At 35.6% G+C, this 24,343-nt stretch overlaps 1 protein-coding gene across 1 annotated transcript in view; it reads right to left on the reverse strand.

The window, feature by feature from the left end:
• Positions 1–24,343, reverse strand: part of VPS13A (vacuolar protein sorting 13 homolog A (S. cerevisiae)) — a 141,316-nt gene that overhangs the window by 74,277 nt on the left and 42,696 nt on the right. The window contains 20 exon segments of the mRNA XM_009994968.1: positions 241–373; positions 3,254–3,390; positions 5,214–5,328; positions 5,418–5,610; positions 6,865–7,007; positions 7,800–7,894; positions 8,517–8,652; positions 10,014–10,076; positions 10,424–10,595; positions 11,218–11,324; positions 11,540–11,667; positions 12,203–12,260; positions 12,695–12,775; positions 12,997–13,056; positions 14,189–14,248; positions 14,583–14,692; positions 15,173–15,274; positions 15,568–15,663; positions 16,736–16,778; positions 17,297–17,340. Coding sequence (XP_009993270.1) covers positions 241–373; positions 3,254–3,390; positions 5,214–5,328; positions 5,418–5,610; positions 6,865–7,007; positions 7,800–7,894; positions 8,517–8,652; positions 10,014–10,076; positions 10,424–10,595; positions 11,218–11,324; positions 11,540–11,667; positions 12,203–12,260; positions 12,695–12,775; positions 12,997–13,056; positions 14,189–14,248; positions 14,583–14,692; positions 15,173–15,274; positions 15,568–15,663; positions 16,736–16,778; positions 17,297–17,340 — 2,076 coding nt within the window.

A 24,343-nucleotide genomic window follows, 5' to 3' on the forward strand; every position in this document is an offset into this window, starting at 1 on the left:
CCTTAAAAAATAATAGATTTTTATCAGTTTATTTATTTAGCAAAAGTTAAGACTGGAATATAAGGCTTAAAGGTATGTTTTTTTTTAATTCATAACACATTCATAGGACAGAGTTTGAACATGAGTTCAAGAAATATGTTCCAAAGATTCTTCACTGCTTCCATTAAAAATATAAAAGGCACACCAACTATAAAAACATTTTTATTCAAATGGAGGAAGATTACCTTCATTAATACTTACCATGTTTGCTGTATAGTAACTGTATACTACTGAGCTGGATGTCAAAACTGTCATAAGCTCTTGACATTATATCTTCAATAGTGCTTTGTCCTACTTTGAGTTCTGATAAATCCGAACGACTTTTGCTTTTCATCTTAAAAACAGTCACAAAAAAAAGAATAAGTGAATTTCAAAAACATTCCAAGCTGTAATTCTACAAAAACCTGAGCCTACTAGACAAAAGATTTTTCTTTATAACTCCTAAGGCACAGTGTCTTACCAACATCACAGCAGAGCAGGCTGCTAAAATTAGCAGCCTGTATCAAAACAAAAAATGGAGAGTGTTAAACTCCATTTTTTATTCAAGGAGAGAAACAAATTTTTTAAGTAATTCAAATCTATGAAGATTCATACAATATATTTTTAATAGAATATTCTCCTACAGTAAGTGACTTATAACCCAGGCATAAGATCTCAAACTCTTTGGAATCAGCAGAGCAACTTTTAAATTTTTTAATATATAAAAACATTGCTGCATTAGTTGCCTCAGAAACATGTAATCCATTTTTTAATCCTGCAGAATTTAGTTGTGGCATTAACCTATTACCTATTAGTCAAACAGAGTAAAAGGGAAAAAGGAGGTTCGACCACTCATCTTTGATGTTTAATGTCCTTCCTTTTGTATCAGAAAATATCCCTTTAATTCAGCTTCGGATGCCAGTAGTTCGTTGGCTTTTCACATTATTTTGTTTCTCTGCTATTCACCTCTGATGAAATGTGGCTGTCCTGACACTAAATGTCTAATAATTCTTGATCCATATCTGCTTTTGTCAAACCCAAAAAACATTAAAGATAAGGTTCACAACCATGAAAAAGGTTTAAATACAAGTGCATAAATAGCATTTATTTTTCCAATGTTACTGAACAATGACTACTTTTACATTAAAAATAACTTGCAGATTCAGAATTCAGAATTATTAAATTAATATTGCCTGTGAAACCTTAATTGAGTCCACTTACATATCTGCATTGACATAGAGATTTAAATTTATGTCATTTTCCCTCTTGGGACTTGATCTTATCTAGTGCATAAATGAAGGAAAAAGACTATTTGTTTTTTATTAAACATACTCATTCAATATATGGCCTACATCTCATTTCAGCATACGTCACTCAAAGTAAATACAGAATTCCTAGTAATATTTTGAAAGGCACCTAACTTTTTTCTTCTGGTATTTCCCAATTCCTTCAGCTTGCTTTCTAATTTCTGTTAAAGGATAGGAACCAATCCAAGAATCACATTTGCTATGAAAATGATTCATCAGTTTCAGGAAAACAAACCTCACAGATGTATTTACTGGAGTCTGACTCTGAAGTGTATTATTCTGAGAGTAATTTCCTACAGGTGCAGAGGAGGTGGTGTCCCCTCCCCCCGCCTATATCTAGGATACTCTCTGAAGCACTCAACCTATATACACATTACTGAACAGTGCCTACAAATGACCAGCATTCAGAAGAGCTGGTAAAATTATCAGTCACTGAAATAAGTGATGTTGTTGTAAATCAAAATTATTTTTAATATTTAAACAGCAATGTTTCTCAATAATTACAGTGTCCGAAGCACAACAGATTCTCTTTCAACAAAGCCAGGTGCAAGGTCCTGCAAGTGAGTCGGCAGAATCCCCGGGTATCAATACAGGCTGCGAGATGAAGGGATTAAGAGCAGAGAAGAACTTGGGGGTACGGGTGGATGAAAAGCTGGACCTGAGCTGGCCATGTGTGCTCACTGCCCGGAAAGCTAACTGTATGGTATCCTGGTTTGCACCACTTGCATCAAAAGCAGCTTGCCCAGCAGGTCGAGGAAGGTGACTGTGCCCATGTACTCTGCTCTGGAGAGACCCCCACCTGGAGTACTGTGTCCAGTTCTGGAGTCCTCAGCACAGGAAAGACATGGACCTGCTGGAGACAGTCCAGAGGAGGGCCACAGAAATGATCAGACAGCTGCAGCACCTCTGCTATAAAGACAGGCTGAGAGAGTTGGGGCTGTTCAGCCTGGAAGGGGTCATCTCCTGGTAATCGCCAGGGAGACCTTACAGGAGCCTTTCATTACTTAATGAGATCTTAGAAGAAAGATGGTGACTAATTTTTTAGCATGGCCTTTTGTGATAGGACAAAGGGTAATGGTTTTCAACAAAAAAAGGGTAGATTTAAACAAGATAGTAAAAATGTTCTATAATGAGGGTGGTAAAACCTGGAGCAGGTTGCCCAGAGAGATGGTAGAAGCCTCAGCCCTGGAAACATTTAAGGTCAGGTTGCACAGGGCCCTGAGCAACCTGATCTAGTTGAAGATGTCCCTGCCCATTGCAGGACAGGTGGGCTGGTCCACCTTTAAAGGTTCTTTCAGATGCAAGAATATATTATCCTAAGTGAAACCCACATGCTCAGAAAGTCAAGTCTCTGGCAGAAACATAGAAAACTTTAACAAGATATTAAGCTTTGAAACAAACTGTTATTAAAAAAGAAGGTAAGGCAAACAGATAATAAAAAGGCAGTAAGTGGCAAAACCATTCTCACCCAAAGGAAATTAAAAAATAAATTGCGTGTTTACATGTAAAATCATTTGTCCTGAGAGAACACAAGTTCACCATTGAGTTGTAAGATTGCTAATAATATGTAGAAACAGTCTCTTGTATTATTTTATAGTGCTAAATTATAATTGTAATATTAAAAATAAGACAACCACTTAATCCTGCAAGTAAAAAGTTTTGTTAGTTGATACTCTAAGGTAAAAAAAATTGTAAGACATTTTCCACATAACAGTTCAAAGCATCAACAGTGGTTTCACTCCAGGGAAGGATTATTTACTAACAATTCTTTTGAGTTGAAAGAATCTACTGAGAAGAATTCACTAATTTCTGCCTTTACTGAAAAATAAAATAAATACTCGGTACAGAGACTGCAAGAGGATATTTTACATAACCAGTGCCACAAAATACTATTTTCTAATAACTTATTTCGTTAGATAAATACATACCTTAAGACTACCGAGATCCAGAAGCAGTAAATTTGACGTATCGCCATATAATCCATTTTGTGGAACAATAATGTATGAAGCCATGAGGTTAATTTTGAGGTCAAGAACTTTCTGGGTTTCAATAACATATAACAAACCTGAAACATAATATAATCAATAAATATAAACAAAGTAACCCATAAAGCAGCTATGGAATTAAAAGAAACTACAAAAAGAAATTGAAGTCTAACTTTAAATGAACTGTGAATGCTAGATAATGAAGATTAATTGCAGGCACAGATGCTCTTCAGATTTCTTCTGAACCAGTAATTATACGTAGTCTTTAAAGAAGAACCGACTAGATGAAATTACAGTAGCAAACAACATTAATGGACAAGTAGAGATGGCAACATGACACATGCAAACCCAAAGAAGTTTCACACTGCACACAGATTAAATGAGAAGAACTGGAGAGTGTACTACAAGCTAGTAATTCCTTACTTGGCCCATTATGTTATGTGGATTCAGAAATTTAATTTTTCTGGAAGCTCTTATTGCAAGTATCCAACTGCACTGGCCAAACTGCTAGTGTTGTTACTACTGTGATACCGAAGTTTACACTGATTCTCCTGACAAGCACCTCCATCTTCAGACACTGAAGACCAGCAAAGAAAGTTTTACAAAAATTCTATTTAAAAAATCATGCAGCTAGTTGGGAAATTAAGACTGTCAGAATATTTGAGATAAAATCCTGGGGTTTTTCTCATCTGAAGAGGAATGACTGGTTTTGTTTCAAGTCAGCACTGAAAACTGCCTTAGAATGCAGCCACAACTCATTAAATATTTATCAGGTGCAACAAGATTATACTTGAAGTAGAGATAATAAATTATGAAGATGACAAAACAACACTGCAGCACACCCACATTGGTAAGAAAGCAATTAAATTGGTTTCAACATTATTAAAGGTTGTCCCACCACGGGAGAGCTAGATTAGTCAATGAAGAACAGGACAGCAAACACCTTTCAGGATTTGCAGGACAAAATAATTTGGATTAATAGAAAGATAAAGATTTTTTTCAGTTTTCAACTCAATTTGAGTGATGTAGAGAAGTTCAAGAAAATACTATTTTTTCCCTAATTTGGGAAGAGAACATAGTTGAGTTCAGTGATACTGAAAATACTAACTATTCTGGTGTAACAAGTTCCATCAATTCTGCAGTTCACTGTTACCCAATATTTTCCAGCTATCTTCTGCTGCTTCAAAGAGAAGTGTTAAGAACTGCTTCCTGAGAAGGACAGAAAGTCTGAACGTATTCGTTATTCCATCTTTTTTTTTATTCTACTTCTGAGATTAGCAGTGCCTCCTGCAACAGAGATTCTGATTCTGCAGATCTAATCTTCTCTTGGTAATTTTTTAAGCCTCAGCCAAGATTTTACAAGCAATGTACAGTGTATTTTCAGAAATGTCTACCAGGCTTCTCATTTGTGAATGATCTTTTAGACTACTATGTGCAACTCAGCATTCTTGCGAAGGTAAAAGCCACTGGATATACCTGTAAAGTAATGCTATGCTTAAGTTAAAACAGACACATACAATTATTTCATATTTACACACACAAAAAAAAAGAATAATTATCAGAACCAGATTATTCAGTGGTAATGAGGATAACCAAGCCTATTAAATCTTAGCAAATTTGGAAAAATGGAACTCTGCATGGAATACATAAGAAAAATACTAAATACTGCCTCAGGGTGTAGAACATATTTTACAAAGAAAGTTGAAAAAGATACACACATACAGTTATCCAATACCTAGGACAAATGCTTTGTTCTAAGAATGCAGAATTCAACTTCTGTAGGTGTTGTGCTCAAAAGATATGACTTGGACCTATGCATCTCCATATGGAATGATGTAATACTTTCATTTGTCTAGAATCTGAAGGTTTTGAGCAAGCCATCAGAAGAGTATGCAGTACTTGCCTGTTGATGTTTTTTCACGGAACTCTTCAAGCTTCGTGAGAGTTGCTGATGTCAGTTGCTCTAAATGTACATCCTTTGGAGGCCTAAAGAAATCCACTAAGCTATTTATTGTCTTCTGTTGAAATAAAGCAGTAACAATACATGGTAAATGTACAATTTAGAGAAATTTTTCACGACATGTAACTTATCCAAATATGTACTTACAGCATCATACACTATTTCCAGTGGCTGTGACTCTATTCTAAGCACCTGATCTGCCTTCTCATCCAAAGGATTAGTCTCAAACATTATGCTTAAAAGTGAGGTACTCTCATCAGAATAGACTGTTCGAGAAGACAGGAGACATTTCTCTTGAGACATGCCTTTAACTTCAAGTGAGGTAATTTTTGTTTCAAATCTGTAAAAAAAGGTGAACAGCATGTTCAGTTGTAATATCCATCTGTCTAGGTGCAATTAAATGGCACGAGTATCAAGAATAAGCTGAAAGCAAAAAGCGAACAAAACTGCAACAACATACCTCTGCTCTACCTTAAATCTAAATAGATTAGCCTAAGAGTGTAACACATAGGTCCATGTGTTAACTACTCTCCATTTCACTGTCTTTTGTGACTATTAGCCACCCTTGAGTTAATAAGAAAGGAGGTACAAGTTATTCACTCCATATACTTTTCCTGAGGACTGGTGTCCTCAGGGCACAGAATATACATGCAAATGGGAATTTTGTAGTGTGAGGTGAAAAGTAAGATGGCACAATTTATACTATGAAACAGAAATATGGCACAGAGGGAGGGGCTCCAGTGCAGAGACATAAAAGAAACACCAGAAGAGAAGGACAAGAATAATAGCCTCCTTACTGTGAGAAATTATTTTTTATATATTTTACAGCTCTCAGTTGAAAATCTTTATCTCCCAGCACTCGAGAGAGAATGTTTCACTGTAAATATACATTATTTTCTTCCCTTTTTTCTCATTAGGATAGAACTATTAGGGTGTTTAGATGCACATGGGAACAAACAGAAAAGTTGCAAGCAAACTTAAAAAATTGTGCCTAAAACTCAGCAAGATCAATAGTACCTTAATATCATAGATAGAATATACTAACATGAACCAAAGTAGAGGGGAACAAGGTTTAGAACAGGAAGGGTACCCTCCTCCACAATTTTTAAGCCATTACATTTGACAGTAAAATATTTCAGATCACTGCCTTTCCTAATTTACTATGAGAGCACACAATCCATTCCAAATCATCAGTTACAGTTTCCTTCTAGAAACAGAGAAGCTCAGCTGAAAACTCAAGAAGTTTTTAGTCATGTTAAATGCTCATGAACAAGTCATTATGAGACCACAAAAGGAGTAATGGTCACTTTTCAAAGCAAGAAACAAGTTAGTAACTGGATTGCTTGAATCTAACAAACTGAAAAAAAAAGAGAAAATCTGTATCCACACAAAAATTTCTAAAGATGGAGAGAACTTAATTATGACAACAGTATACATTCACTTTGTCAATCAGTTACAGGATGATTCTGCTTCAAACTGCACAAGGAATAACACTGAAAAATGGAAGTTAAACATCGTAACAGAGCTTTAAAATGCCTATTAGCCATCATTGACATTTCATGGAGAGCAAAAACAGTTAACAAAGAAAGTTCACCTTATTGCTTGTGCACCTGGTCGTTGGGTAAATACTGTACTCAAGTCATTTAATGCAAATTCTACCAGCGCAAGAGTTTGCCCTTTTTCTCTTATTGATACAGACATGCTTGATAACTTCACAGAGAATTTCATGGCTTCATACTGGGTAGGCAAGAAAAACAACAGTGGGTTATAAAACATGTTAATATACATTTTGGTAGAGTTTATGAAGAGATGAAAACCATAAAACCCACTTTGATACTATTTTTCAAGTGCTAGAAATAACTTAGGTGTGTGTAAAAGTCATTCCTAGCTAGCTTTTATAAAGAGGCAGGGTTAGAGTAAGAGTAGACTATGCTTACAAACATGCATTTTTTATGTTTCTTCAGCACATTTTGAGATAAAGGGCCTCTGACATAGAGCTGGAAGGCAGTCCATGGTACCGCACAAAGTATCATGCATAAAGATGACTTATCAGTCTGTTTCTGAATGGTTCAAAAACGTTGCTCTTCCCCACTACACTCCCTCAATCACCTCTTTCTGTATATATTTACCTACTCTACCTCATCTGCTATCACTAAGACTGCAGTGAATCACTTAGTGCACTTCCTTAAAAAGTTTCTTAATATTATAAGGGGATATATGAAGCATTGCCATAACTTGAACAACAATACACTACTTATATGACCTGATTCTAGCTTAAGTGAGCAGTATTTAATTTAGAACTATTTCAGAATATGCAAAGTAAGCTCTATAAACACTCTCCTGGAATTACATCTAAGTTTTCTTTGCTCTGCACAAACCCAGCATGTAGTAACTTAAAAGTGTCAGAACAATACTCAAATACAGAGGCAGAGCTTCAAGTAATTTAAGAAGTTATTTCCTGTCATCTTTAGATTTTTATTAATAGATAAAGCTACCAATTGTTTAACGTCAAAGCCAATTATGACTCACTGATTTTGGAAGGGTTGGATCCACAGCTGTTTCACTATATCCAATTGCTGCATAAAGTTTAGCCTTCTCTTCCCGTGTCATCAGCTCTTCAAGACCTATAACATTATAAGAGGTTACTTCAACTCAAGATAGGTATCTGAAAAAGCAAATACTGTTACAAACAGTCCAGTGTTTGTAGCTCTATAACACACAGTATATACTGTCAAGAATTGTCCTGAATTGCTTTAAAATGCAGTTAGGCTTCTATCCTGACCTAGTCTATTTTCTAGCTTGATAACAACAGAAGCAACCTTTCTGATTTACTTTCCATGTTCCGCAACCCTTACTAGGTGTCCTGTGAATCAAACTCTATGACATTGCAAGAAGCAGCCAAATTATAAAATACTACTTAATTACATTAATTGCTACTGTTTTCTAGCACTTTCTTCAAATCTCCACACACAGTACACCATCCAGGCAAACACAAAAACTGTGGCATGAGAAAGTACAAATCCAAGACAGTTCAGGAGGACCTGCAGAAGGAACTGTAAGACATCTCTGTAACATGCAATTAACAACTTCATCAACAAAAAAACCCCAAAACCCTAAGAGAAAATTTAAACATCAATAACCAGATAGTAAAAATATTATAAAAGTTCAAAAGTGACCTTGCTAGGGAACTATAATTCCAAGAAGTCATTTTTAGTAGCAGCAAAAAATACAAATAATTTCACATACTTGAGCCCTTTACTTCTTGGTTTTGTTCATCCTTTTTTTCACCTGACCAGCTCCATATCCAACTAAACCAGCCACCAGAACCGTCATCATCTTGTTTTACTCCTGGTCTGTAGATTTTTAATCCAGCCTTAGTTGCCTAAAATTTGAAAAATATTAAAACATTTTGTGTTTCTTTCTGCATTTTCCTATGAAAAATACACATCCAAGACATTCTCTAACACACCGAAACATCATGAGACAACCATTGAAAAGGCAACACGTTACTTTTCTAGTTTTTCTTCTAATAACTTTTTCAAGCACACAGTGCATCATCAGAACAATTCTCATTTGCATAAAACCAGGCATCTTTATTAATAAAAAGAGCAAGCAAAAGGCAGCTGATTTTAAGTCAATAAATTACTGGTCTGATGCCAGTAATTTTGCCAACACCGAGTCCTTATAAAAAGTACAAACTACATCCAGACTTGACCACTGAAAGTTTGGTGTAAGGGTCAGCAAACAACCATCAAGCATTCCACCAGACAGAGGAGTTCTATAAACTGCAGTGGACCACACAAGTTGGTCCCTGGTACTTCGGGCACTAGTAACAAAAATTTAAAAGTGGCCTAAAGTTTGGGATATGAAGTTCTTACTACAAACTTCCCAGAGAATCAGATGGTACTGTGTTCACAAATGTGAATTCTGGGAAGAAAAGTAAGCCCTTGAAATTCAACTCCAAGGTATGTTTAAAAAAAACCAAACCAAACAAACCAAACCAAACAAACTTAATGAACAGTAGGGTCCTTTATCTGTCTTTAAGCAGCCCACACCTAAAGGGTGATCCTTTAAATTCATGGTAGACTTAAAGCTGCCACAATACCAAGCTCATAGTAAATTTGCCTCTTACTAGTCTTTTGAGACCTTTTTCAGAGGTATGACCTGGTAACAGTAAGACAGATGGATGACAAATAGATGGAAGTAGACCAGAGTTTATAATTACTGTGTCCCAATTTTCAATACTTTGAAATAAATTCAGGTCTTTCAAGATGCTTTTCTACACTTTTCAAATGCACAGCTTAAAGCTCAGACAAATGAAAATACATTTGCTTGAAACCTACTCCTGAGCACTACAGAAATCTTTCTTAAACCTTAGGACTGGAAAGTGGTCAGACACTTAAATGTGAGCAGTCTACATAATAGGGCATTGGGAAAGAAAAGAATACAGCAGTAGTCTAGGCTCTTGGGGGAAAAAATAAGTTTTGGGTATAATCGCTATCAACTGGAATTGTCCTATCACACTTTGACCACAGTAAATTTTCCTGTTATCCTGAAGAAGCCATATATTGAGCTATTTATTTTTTCTTAATTACAAGTTGAACCTATGCCTTATAATAATAAACATGAAATAGAAAACTGTATGATAAGCAATTCAATCATCAGAATGAAAATGCATCAGCCAAGAATATTCAACAACCTCATGAAGTTATCCTTAGACTCACTTAAATGATGAAATTTTACCTCTACTTCTGCTTGTTGCCTTGCTAGAGTGATGTTAAAAATATCCAAGGCCTTTTCCAGTTCCTAGAAAGGAGGTAAGAAATTATTTTTTGACCTCTACATTTAGTTAGAATTCACATCTCAATTCTATAGGAAATGACAACAAACAACTCTTTCAGAGCCTAAGTTAATCTGCTCAAACTGAAAACTTAAACCTGGAAAAGAAAAGCATGTCAGTTTAAGTTTTCCTTCACTGCAGTTAATAATTTAAAAAATTACGTAATATGCTTATTAATACAACTCACAAAGGGAAGTTCTAACAAAGCTGCAACTCCATCCTCTGAAAATTTTAACTTTGGAACATCTAAACATTTAATCTACGAAAACAGCAAGATTAACAATATTTAAGCCTTTAAGGGAAAATGGCTAACCTCCAATAATTTTAGGATTTCTTCATTAGGTTTTTTTGATGTTATCTTTGTTTTATACATCTCCTTATAGTGCTTCACTTGTTTCCTATGGTGCCGAATATGTTCCCATGACCACATTTGGAGCTTAGGTTGGATGTTTACCTCAAGGATGCCATAAATAACATATTTCCACCTAAAAGTGAAGACAAAGTAAGAACATTTTATATTTATTTTTGTGCATTGAAAAGACAGTTAAAGCTTATGCAGACTCCCACTAAATGCAACTTGCAGCTGTGAAAGTGTGAAATCCCTTGTCTAACATCACACCTCTGATCAGTAGAGGAACCTAAGGATTTTAATTTTTTCCACACAAAGATGACAGGTTGCTATTTTCTAAAATTAAAAAGTAACCTTGTACAGAAAGGACATATATGTGTGTGTGTGTTTGAATATTCAAAACATATTTGTAAGTAATAATCTGAAAAGAAAACAAGTCTCTGCCATTTGTGTTGAAAAGGTTCACCTATTTTTAGGTAACAGCCATGTTACTGTAATAGTATCTAACATATAATGGGGACTCTTTCATTAAAAGATAGGACTTAAGTCTGATAATGCTCTTTAAGGCAGCAAATGCAGGCTTTCAAATATTGTGTCCTCATACTTGGTTTGAGGTCCTCACCAAAACTAGCAACTCAAAAGAGCATACTTTGTTTCACAAGGAAATTAGTACTAACCTTCTTAAGGAAGAAACAATCCCTGGGTAATTACTTCACATTAACAACTAAGAAACATTTTCAAAGTCTGAGGTGGCCTACCATGTCTTGGCATTGTTGTGCAAAGGAACATCAGGTCTGTACTTCCTATATGGCAGATTTCGAGTCATCATATCAATAGACTCCAGAAGCTCCATAACACTGAAGTACTAAATAAAAACAAAAACAAATTCAAACTGAGTGTTACTATTTTTCTGAGGACAACATGAATCAAACTTCTCTTCAAAAAGAAAATAATTTACAAAGAAATATTAAGTGACTTAATTATGTATGCTTATTACACAATTTGAAAATGTTTTCCTTACAATTCTTCCAAACTAACTTTTTTATCACATTACATGTAACTTCAAAAAATGGCTTATACCTGTGGCTTATTGAATTCAACAGTTATGTTCTTTAAATTCACATCTAAATCCATTTTCGGTGATGAAAAGTCAACATCAGATCGAGGATTCATTAGGAGTTTGGCTCTAGCTGAAATTGGACGGAATACTAAAAAACAGAAGTTGATATAAAAAAGGCAATTAAATTATATAACACTGTAATAAATTATACATAATACTTGTCAGCTCAACTTAAGCCAGACTGTTCATTTAAAACTGCTAGACTTCAAAAAATGAAGACGTCATCAACACAGCTTAAAACACAATACAAGCTATGCTCAATTACTAGCTTCATTTTGGCAATATTTGTGGAAAAAAACATTCGTGGAACATTTTCAAAACATTTCCTGTATGTGCTATTACATGGCAGATATTTCAACTGTTAGTTTATACTTGCAATAAATCTGATTTTTCTGCAATGATGTAAGGTATTTATAGAATAAGATAGTTTCAAATACAGCACTTATTTCACTATAATAACTCCTATTCCATAAGGATTTTCTTTTAGTGTTATTGAGATTTTACACTGTTTTATAAATTATACTCATAACAATGGATAAAATTAAACCTTTCACATTACTAAATCCAACCCCAAGTAAGCATGGAAAAAATCATATTACAAATACAAATAAAATACCACTTACCAAAATCATAACCTTCTGGAATCACATTGTGGCTGGCAACTCCTTGTTTTAAGTTAGCCTACATTCACAATGGAGTTCAAGATAAGTTGCATTTTTATTTCATGACAAAGTTTTAACATAAAAAACGTTAGCATTTTATTACAGGTTTCAGATAATCCCTCTGATAAATAGTACAACTCAAAATAGTCACCTATGCTACACTTTAAACAAAGTAAGACTTCTATTTTTAGCTAATTAAGACACTGAACAGTAAAATGACCATATATTGTGTTTACTTTTGTAACTGGCAGGGGACTTTTTTTAACTTCCTCAGATATGTATTTTGTACTTCCATGACATAAAAACCTTAATATTTACTATTTTTCCTAAAAAAGCTATGAGTAACAAAACAGTTTTCCAGAACGTTGACATAAGTGGAAGCAGAACTGAATGTCAAGCACGATTCACAGTATAAACTAGGTTACTAGATACATTATCTCATGCTTTACTTACCAACGCTTCATCACAACCACCATGGTAGAACATCTCTGATTTCACATTCCAGTAAGCAAAAAGGTTATCCAGTCGTACGAGCTGAAAATACAATAAACATATGTATTAATACCTACAAATTTTAGATGAATAATTTGGATTTCACAAAGTCTGGATGAGTAAAAATATTCTGAATGTTCCTGGCAGAGTAGGCATTTTTCTGCTTTACATATTATACAGTTACATGTTTTCTCGATATTGATTTCTGTGGAAAGAACTCTGTTTTATTAACAATTTTTTCTTTAGCACAGTTTATACTGTACCTTGTAGAACAATTTGGCAGTTTCATCATGTAAACATGGATTCCAATTCTTATCTGAGGTCTGAAATGAGAATTAGAAACAGTTATTTCAACATCTATAGCACACCAACATTTTACCATCATTATAATTAAACTCCACTGAAAATAATGGGATGGCATCTTCTGATTTAAGATGATTAAGCCATTCTTTTAAGTGGGAACTTGGTAAGGCTACCTCCTCCCCAAAAGTACATGCATGTATATGCAGCAACTGACAGGCTGTACACAAGAACCGAAAGATTCTTTAAAATTCTCTTTTCAACATTGCAAACTGTTTCCCTTTTACACCAATATTATGTGTAAGTGGCTCTTGGGAAAGAGATAAACAATGAATTAGAATTCTTTTATAATTCTATTTGAATCAAACAGAAACTTTTGTTTGAATACAACATAAACTCTATATGCTATTACACTTTTTCAACGCTAATACGCATTTCAAGAGCTAAGTAGTAAGAATACCAAAGCTTCTGTTCCTTATGCAAAACTGAAGGAGGTGGCAAAAACCTTCCAATGTGCTAGGAACAAGTGTTCATGAGACAACTATTTCATTCAAGACAGTTACCTTTATTTATCAGCTACAAAGCAAAGGCTACTGAATCGAACCAACTCAGCAGAATCAGCATATTGCTGCTGCTATGTAGTCTTCCACTAAAAAAATGTATACCTTCTATGATGCCCACATTAGCACTTTAAAGCGGAGTTAGCAGATCAAAGAACTCAGCTCTAGTTTGAAACCAGATGGTACTGGGTTTTGGTTTTTTTCCTTTTTTGTTTTCCTTTTTTTTCCCTCCCAAGTTTGAACTAGTAACTTCCCTTCCTGGGGCTCACAGCAGTTTCAGTAAAATATTCACAGATTCTGAATAGCCCAGAGTCAGCAAAGTGTGTACTTGGAAACCACAAAGGACAGCAGGCAGAATAAAAAGAATCTCCTCCTAAAGGTCTGTTCTAATGCTAACACTTTATCTTTAATGGTAACCCCACCACATTACTTAGGCTGGATTTGATAAACCACATACTTACTATTGAGCATTCCTCATGGTTACAGGTATACTTTCATTAGACAGTATGTTACCAGACAGCACAATAATACACAAAAACATAACTGAACTCATCAGTATCCACCAACATTCTTTTTAGATGAAAAATAATATTACCTGCAAACTTAGATTCTCAAGCGAAATCCCAAATGACAAGGGGTTATTCCTATTTGTGATCTGATAGAGCATGGGGGGAAAAAAAAAGTTAACTTGTGGTTCTACATTTAGATTTGGAAGTAAACAGCTAACAACAACTCATATATCCCAAAGACATTACAACTATATCTTCTGTGTACCCAACCGTATGCTTACAAGTATGTTTATGCTTTTGATCAGTACAAGCTTTTTAACAGTTTTCAATTTATATTTTTTTTCCAGACTATAAAATTTCCAAAACTTTACTAGGATTCTCTCAACATGGAAAGCAACAAGGAGAAAAGAAATCAGATAGGCTTCTAACTTTGTTTGAAAGTGCACAACCCCTTACACTGAGATATACAAAAGTACTTACGTCATCTTCATAGCGAATATGGATGTTGGAAATTTTCACCTGAAGATTTTTTATGACCTGAGTAACTAGTTTTTCTACAAAAGTGTCTTGTTTCTCTTCTTTTACTTTATCTAGTTAAAGAAATAGAAATTGTTTGCATGTTTTTTTAAACTACACTAGAGAAAATAATAACAAAGTCTGTACGACAGATACTTAGACGGTGCATTACAGTTGTATGAAATCACGTATTTTCAGTATAATCAATAACATTTGCATCTTCAGACTAGACTGCTTTCACTTTATTACCTGCTGCATGAAGAAACAGATTGCTCAAAAGTATGACTTGTACCCACCGATAATCAAGGTGGCCAATACCTATTTCTTCAAAGTACCAGAAGCTGAAGTTAAGATGATATAAAACTTAGCATGTATCAAGGAACAAGTTAAACAGAAAGTTCATAAAAAGGTGTAACACCTAAAAGCTACACCTGAAAATCTGTAACTTACAGGTTTTTAGGTATCAAGAGGAAGACAGGAAAGTAAAACACTGACAAATTATTAAAATAAAGAAAAATAATAGTATCACTTTCATTAGCTTTTCCCACTCTTACCTTGGTCAGCTATCTTTTGCTTTGCTTCCTCTATCCTTTGCAATTCCCTTTGTCTTGCTTCCATGAGTTGCCTGGTTTCTTTTTCAGCATCATATTTTATGCCTGTATATACAATGTAAATAGGTATAAGACAAAAAACCTTTTATGCTTTTGGAAAATGCTATTTCAAAAGCAGTAATTTTCACATTTTGTCAATAGTTACATAACAGAAAAAAAGAAATTTAAAAAAAAAGGTGCCTAAATGTAAAATACTGAAACACTCTATTCCTGTTATCTATCTGAATTTGCTAGAAGTATCTACCAGATATCTACTCATTAAAACAGTATCAACCCATTACAAGATACTTCTGAAATCCCACCGGTCTATATTTACTTTTTTGTCTACATGAACTTACTGGCTGTGGGCACAATAAGTAAATACACTCCATCAAGAACTGCCTCAACCGGTTGAGTATAAAGGTTTTGCCATGGAATCTGTAAGTTAAGCTGACCTATAAACACAAAAGAAAAAGTTTGAGCTAGACAAGTTAAATAGTCTACTGGAAAAAAATAAATAGAAAAGTTATCAACATTAACCACTACATCTCTAAGCAATTATTATATTGCTGTGGAGAACTGCCCATCTTCTCCCCTCATCCTGACTGCCAGTGGTGCGCCAGTGATGTCGTCGGTCCATGACAATGGATATAAAAAATGGATATTGAGGCACATGTCTTTCGGGTTGTTGGTTTTACATAGCACACAAATAAATAAGAGGCAAGTTTTTCCATGGGCAGAACTATTAAGGTGTTATTCCCTTGAATTATATTTCCTCTTCCTAACAGTAACCTCTCCCTCCTTGCAAATCCACTGCAGCACTCTCATACACAAGAAAAGCACAGATGGTTAATATATAATCAGTCAGCTAAAAGCTCCCCAAACCAGAATTTTTAATTTTTTTTTTGTTTTCTCTTTCTATAGGAGGTGGTCTTAAAGGAGTGTGTATGTTTTATGAACTATGGGGACGGACCCTGAGATTACAGCATCTCTTGTTCTTCACGTAACTGCTGGCTTTAATAAATTACAAAAATCAGTCACAGGAAAATACATACTTCCAGGACAGATTTAAGGGAAACATAATGGCTATAGACTTCAGCCTGCTTTAAGAAACCACTCACTTTTACAAAAGACTCAACTTGCAATGAGGAAAATTTTCATGTTAGCAAAAACAGGGAAGGAGCGTAGAAGGGAAAGCGGAAGGCAAAATCAGTTGTGGAGTCTTGCTAAGACAAGGGATGAGATTCAGTCCTGCTCAGCTGCTCATTTATGTTGTGTTGGGTTCTCTTCTCATTAATATTGAGGTGATTAGACAAGACTCCAGTATATTTTAATTTTATCAACTCAGCTCAAGAAAAGGAGCCTCTTCAAGTAATTTCTTTCAGAAGAGACAAACTTCAGAGTTTACAAAGAACGCAAAACAAGGAAACTAGGAAGATAACTTGCTTAGGATGCCTGCAGCCATTTGCAAGGAAAAGCAGTATGTTTAATAATTCTTGCATTGGTGTATGATAAAACGTAACTTACCAATATGTCCTGCTTTAACTTTAAATGGTACATCCAGCTGACTCTGAAAGGAAGTGTTTCAGAACATTTAAACTCATTTCAAAAACTTTTGAATGTTCCCACATAAGAAAAAAAAAAAAAAAAGGTTTATAATAAACTTAATAACCTTTCAAACACTGAAAAAACCCCATTCAATATAATGGACCAAGAAAGTGACTGGTTACTGATTTAGACTGTTAAGCCCTGCTACCCTAAATACATTCCCAAAAGCAAGAAGGTCTTTCAGTATTGCTTTTAATCAATACAGTCTTTTAGAAATTGCCAAGAGTTCTGCTTTGGGAAAATAAAAAAACAAAACAAAACCCCAAACAAACAAAAACATAAAAGGAAGCCAGCATGTGCCTTCACCTTTACATTTAACCTCAAATTAAACAGACAAGCCACACAAGTACATAGAAAACAGAACAGTAGGTATTCACTTAAAAGATAGTGCATCCTAAAATAAGAACAGAAAAAGCATGTACAATTCAAACAGTTGTTCAATAATCATTTTTTGCAACAGTTTTATTTTTATTAACTTACCAACGCATTTTCTTTTATTTCAAGATTCTTCAGTTCTACGGCTCCTAAAAAGCAAAGAAGCCAGTAAGCAAAACTACAATAAGCAAAGTAGTGCTGGTGCATGCTAAATATCCCAAAGACTGAGTCAGTGGTCCCTGACCTGTGGTTCTTCAACTATTCGCCGTGAAAGATATCCAAAACCTACACCTCAAATAGCCACTAAAGATGATTAAGAACACATTGTTCATTCATGCTACAAAGTAACATCTGAGATTTGTTCCTTGAGCTAAGAGAACCTAAGATTCCTCAATATAACAATGTTGGAAATTATTGCCACATTTTGTATGGATCCATTCTGAAATTAGAAGTCTGCTTATTTTTCCTCAACCATCTGCTTCCTGTGCTTGTGGAAATCTAGCAACATTAAATTTAAAGTGTATTTTTAGCCCTGAAAAGATCTTACATTTGCAAGTTACATTTGTAGGCTTATAAAAGTTCACAGAAAGCACTGCAGTAAATCTAATTTTTGGACATCTTAAGACAAAAAAAAAAAAAAAAATCAGTACTCTTGAAAACACAGGAAATTTTAATTGCAAGTTCTGTTTTTATAAAAAACTGAGACTCTTGCTATAACAAAGGCACATCGCAAAGGGCCAGGAAACTAAAAACACGCACATAGTCTCAAGCAATGTCTTCTGCAAATTCTACAAAAAGGATGGAACACTTGCAATGGTTACTTCTGAATTAGTTGTATAGTGTTAACAGATGCACACGGAACAGACACCTGACACAGTTGAGCAGAAGCACAAATGAGATTCAGGAAACCAGAAGCAGACTACAGGCATGGAAAGAGAAAACTTCAGACTGCAAATGAAGATTTGATTGACCCAATAATGATTTTCTTTTGGAGATGCAAGTTAAAAATGGCCAAACATTTGAGGAGTCCGGCGCTCCAACCAGCAAGATATATTCTTGCAGTTACAGAGTCCTGATGGAATCAGACTACTGCTCAAAGTATCACCAATTTCAGGAAAATGGACACTAATCTCAAAAAATGCATTCATCAGAACAGTTGGCTCAAGTTGTTGAACTGCTGTGGAAAAGATGGTCAGGTAAACTAATCCATCCATCTTGTAATGCTCACAAAACTCTATGAAGTTTTTAACAATTTAATCTATTCATTATAACAATCAATTATCACTTTTTAGTAGAATTCTATACATTTGACGTGCCACCATCAGCCTCTCTAGAGGCAGAAGGATGTTTCTGAGAGCTGATGGTTCTGCTTTTAAGTCTTAGAACACACACACGTTGACAGGAGCACTAGAAAAGAAAAAAAGAAAAAAAAAAAAAAAGCAAACAAGAAACAAAACCCACCAAAAACCAAAGAGAGCATTCCCAATAGTAGTCTATAACAACTATAGTAACTATAACTAGCCTACATATTCTTTGTTGGTAATAACAAGGTGACAGGTTTTACATACCATTGGGTTCAACTCTACTCTGAATTTATTCCCTGATAAAGCTGACCCTGCACAGACCATTTTAATACTCGTTGGAGAAACTTTCATTATATGAAAGACACACCCAGAAAAAAAATAATAAAAAATTCATTCTCCCAGATGACATCATTAATGGGAACTGTCTTCATGGCAAGTAATTCTAGCAGTATACAGATCAAAGCCTCAAGTTTGTAAACAAGCTACCATGCATAACATGCATTTTTTGCATGTCAGATGAACCATGGTAAAAATGTTTCAAGGCAAACTATAAGATTACATGACACATGAAGCTGTTTGACTGGGTTTAGCTTCTTTCACTTTCAGCTAAATGAACGCTGCCTCTCCTTTAGCAAGGCTTTGGTACATGCCCTATTTCAGCTGAGGCACAGTAACTCAAGATGCAGTAACATGGCAGCCCTAATGCTTCTAAAAGCAAGTTACTGTGAAGTGAGCAAGGACTATCATCTCAAGCACTGACAAACAATATTTTGTGATGGAGAATCGTAGCTCATCATACGGGCAGAAAATAAACACAGTATTGATACTGTTTAAACAAGACAGCTTTAATAATTCTACATGAAATGCTGGGATTGGGAAACGAGGTAAATAATTCTTCATAAGTTTTCCTACATTTATGATTTTACAAATTTTAAAGGTTTTAGTTAGAAGACACAGAAAGACACAGAAATTAGTAAAGCTTCAACCATAAAATTACTGAAACATATTAATTAAAATAACACCACAGTTAATTCACAAAACCTTCACTGAGCATCTAACCACAGTGAATGGACTTGAAAGCACACTGAAGGCTACTATAGAAACATGTATTTATGCAACATTTCCTTTTCCTACACTTGAGAGAGAGTGCAAGAAAAAGACTGATTAAACACTCCTGTTGGTATTTGGGGGATTTATTTTCCCCTGTGGGGGATAATCACATGTTTCTTTGTTTTGAAGACAGGAAGGTGTCCAAATACCCATGTGATGGGTGGCTTAAAAAATGCCCTACTAAGCAACCTTGAAAACTGTATATACATGTAGCTGGAGTAGTATAAATATCTAGGGTTAAACATCCGGGCTAACAGCCAAAACAATAATAAAAGCCAGAATATTTATAAATACCTATAGGACAGTTTAGGGTTTATTTAGGCTATGCTATGAAGCAAATTCTTAGCTTCACTGATCTCTGGATATTGTAAATATTTCAATCAAATGAAAGATCTGTCGAAATTCTGGAATAAATAGTTTTATAGTTTTCATTTTAGATTCTCAAAATGACTTCATGAATTTGAGTAAATGAACCATTTCACTAGCTGAAATTTTGTTATGGAATTCAACCAAAGTTAAAGAAGTGGGAGAAAATTAATCTACATAAAAATCCCAAAGATTTAAGCTATGTATTAATCACATTTCTGCTTTCTTGTTAGTAAGATCTGGGGGAGGCACGGGGCAGGGATGTGCACAGAGAAGGGGGGACAAGGATAGCAGAGAAAGGCAGGCATCAGAAAATGAAAATACTTCAGCCAATATCTGACCAGTACCTAACACTCCTGCTCATATATTTTAACTGAATTTGTACTTTTTAGCAACAGCATTGTCAGCTTGCAAACATCTTTGATCACTTTGTAAAAACTGCTGCCTTTGCCAGTCATTTCCCTCTTGCGCTCATGCTGTTAATTATTCCTGTTTAAGCATACCCTCTGGAGTCAAGCTATACATCTTTGCAAAGAAGAGTGCCTGCCAAACACCTCCTCTCTTGACATCACTGTAACAGGCCATGAAATCCAGTAGAAACAACCAGATATCCTTAATTCCTCAGTACATTAAAATTACAAATATGTCAGGGGACAGATTGCACCACTGTATCCTTGCACCAGCTACACTTAGACAAGTAAAGGTAGGTAAACAAACTAGTCTTTTATTAGAATAATAGCTGTAGCCAAAAAAGTAGGTTAAAAGTGCCAGTGTCAGTTATCTGTCTGTATCATCCTACCAGTATAGCTGCCCCAGTAAGAGACACCAGCCATCCAAATAACAAGTTGCATTAAGATAATGCTTGAGACATTATTTAACAAGTAGGTATGCCAACTCAATAAAGAATTAAGTATTTCAAAGGTCCTTCAGAAGGTCTAATTAAGACACTGAATTAAGTTATTAAGACCCAGCCAAAAGAAAACACTGGCAATGTGAAACTTGGTTAAACAATTGTTTGGTATCTCATAGTGTCTGTAAGCCTCAACCACACATTGCTTATTCTCAAAGTTAAATTCCAACATCTCACTTGCTTCAGCCATTGAAGTATGATTTTCTTAGGTCCAGACCACTACAAAATATCTAACTTAACACTTAGCTAACCTGGTTTTCTAAGCCAAGTACTTACACATTGGTGAATGTACCTCATTGAAACTACCTTTTTAGTGAAGATCAAAACAAGAATCTATTTGAAACATTGTCCTTCCCAACTTGATTCATCCAACAACTCTCCTTGACAGAAACAACTATAGCACTTGATTCTGCTTCATACTAACAGAGTTCTTAACGGAATACGCCTTCTTTCACTCTTACAATCTTTTCTGACCCTTGGCCTCACGCGTTTGAATTCCCTTTTTTTCTTAGATACGTTGTCTTTCGTTACACTTTCTTTGTTGCCTTTTATATTTCAGGTTATTCCCTTCTTGCAACTCTCTCAGCCACAAGTGTTTCCAGAAATCCAATCTTTTTTTAGTATTGAGACAGTCTGAATTTGTACCCTTCTAACACCCGAGGGTGTTTTTTTTAAAAAACAAAAAGATAAAAAAGTATAAACTTTTCTGTAATTACTACTGCGTTCATGTACGTTCTTTGAAGCAGTGTCATCACACAGCTTTACTAGGCAGATTGAATCTGGACGGGTTTAATATGGCAAACTGACCTCTATCATTATGCAAAACTGAAATGAATGTTAGCACGTTCATTCTAAAGTCATCAGTAAAACTCCCAAGTGTACCAAAGATCAAATGATATAAAGTTAGTTTTTATACAGATAACCAGACTCTACCAACAGGTTACCAAACTTAACCTACATAGGCTAGCTATACGACATCATCGCAAGGACAAACCTTTTTCATTACAACATCTAAAAAAACACCGTCCCACGCATATTTAATCATTCAGAAAATACAAAATAGAGACTTATAAAAGCTTAAGATACAGCTATGCAGTAGTACCTGTGCAGTGCTACAGCATTCAAAAAGCCCTAGCCGTTTACTACAAGGAGAAAAAAAAAAAATAAATCCTCTTAATCACTACCAAAATACTTGAAATTAAATTGTCCTAAATCAATTCAGACTACACAATTTCTGTAAAATTCAGCAAATTTGTCATGATACATAATCAAGACAGACTCTGTACAAAAACACAGCTGTAATGATACACTTTCAAAGAATGCAGACAAGCCTAAAAAAGTAAAATGTTTACATAAAATATGAAGACCAAAAAAGAGTACTATTTTTTCTAAAAAAAAAAAAAAAAGAAAATAAATTAATTCCACAATTTCAGCTATTAGGAAGCCAATAAAATTCTCAGTACACATCAGAAACACGGCAAGTAAAGGCATATGCAAATTAACGATGGCCTTTATATGAAGACAGTAGTCTGCTGCTATTACTACTACTGTTACTGCCTTTTTGTTAGAGAAATGCAATTTCTAGGTCCTACAAGATTTTTGGAACAGAAGAGATATTGTAAATGTGCACACCAATAAACATTGTTTAAGTTGCATACACAAGTGAAAGCATCATACAGTACAGACCAGGGGGGAAAAAACTCTACAGGTGAGGTTTCAACAATGCTAGCAGTTCTGCAGAACAGTTCTAGCTAGGCCTCTGAGAACAAGATGTCCCTTCATACACCAGTGTTCATGCTAATAAAGTAAACAGACTATGTAAAGAAAAACTAATTTTATTTTAGTACAAAGGCACCGTACTGAGCAAAAGGAACTCAGTCTTAAGAAAAAAATATACTAAAGCCTCTAAAATATTAAAACTAATTGAAGAGGAAATTATAGAAGAAACCCCAAAAGCAAGTTCCACATGCATAAAAAATATGACACTTGGAATACCAAAATTGCAAAGTAAAACTTATTTATATCCATTTAGCTTTTTTTTAAAAAGTGAGAAAGCTAATGTGCATCCAATGTGGTAAGAAGTGTCTCACAAAAGCATACGCTGCAACCTACAGAGCTGGAAAAACAAGCTTTAACATTTTTGTAATGTACAGATATTGCCCAAAACATTTACAGAATTTTACATATTTTACATGAAATACTCTGCTTGCCTTCCCTGAACAGAAACTATGAGAACTGAAGAACCTGTTAAGCATAAAAATCACACAAATAGTCTGACACGTTTTTGCAGAAAGATGCAGTAACTCAATCCTCTCAAATAAAACACACATAATCTGTAATAAATATGCTATATTGGGACTTACTGCAACAGATCAAGGACTTTATTCTCTCCAGCAGTTACTTGTGCTGTTGCAGTGTCAAGACTTCACATAGAAACTGAACTTTAGGAAGATCCTACTAATGTCTTGACTAGCTGAAAGAAAATTATTGCAGAGAAAGAACCAAATATGGGTGCCATTTTGGAAAACAGAACTGTTTAAACAAGAATGTCCAGGATGCAAAAAACTCTAGGAAAAGGTTCTAAAACCTGACTCGTATGTATGAGCAATTAAGAATGGAACTATAGGTAGGAAATAACACCTCGAGGATGCTTCCCACCTGCAGATATATGAACACACACGTAAAAATACCCTGTACTTGTGCATTTGTTTTTCTTGATGCTGCAGACACCTGGGATGCACATTCAGAAGCAGGCCAGTAGTGGTCACTGCACATGCATCTGTTAATCGCGTGCGTCTGGCTCTTCCCATGCCACCTTACCCAGACATACCGGAAAGAGAGACGCTCGTTCCTGTTTTCTTGTAGGTACGTCCCTAAAGGGGCCTCAACACAGCAACCTTGAGGCAGAACACTCTCCTCCCTTCAGAACTGACTTGCTTCTGCCCACTACTGCTCACCGTGCCTGGCACAGTCGGTCACACCTTCTGCGAGCACCGAAGCCAGTCTCTGCTCCTAATTCTTTCACGTTAGAAAAAGGAAACACGACGACTGCTCTCGGTCTCCTGATGACAACACCAAAACAACCCGGCGCATCCCTGCTGTTTGCGGACGGGGCGGCTGACTTCCCCCAGCGCACCAGTGACACTAAAACGCTACCTGAAGCCCAGGTGTTGATCTCCTACTCTTGCAGGAGTCAGCAAGCCAGCTGGGTTTCGCACTCGCTCCATGCCAGGTCAGGCTCGCGGCTCCGGGCCCCGCCCGCTCCAAACTTTTCCCGAGTGCCAGAAGCAGCAGCCCGTCGCTCCCGACACCCGTACGGGAAAAACCAAAAACGCGAGCAAAGACACCCGAGCGTCTCAGCCGGGCTTTTCCTCGCCCACTTTCGCAGCTCCTCCCGGCCCCGCGCCCGCCCCGCAGCGCTGCAACCGGCTGCTCCGCGCCCCCCGCAGGCACCTCCTCCCC

The sequence above is a fragment of the Chaetura pelagica genome, unplaced genomic scaffold (genome assembly GCF_000747805.2).
Source record: "Chaetura pelagica isolate M959 unplaced genomic scaffold, ChaPel_1.0 scaffold330, whole genome shotgun sequence".
Taxonomy (NCBI): domain Eukaryota; kingdom Metazoa; phylum Chordata; class Aves; order Apodiformes; family Apodidae; genus Chaetura; species Chaetura pelagica.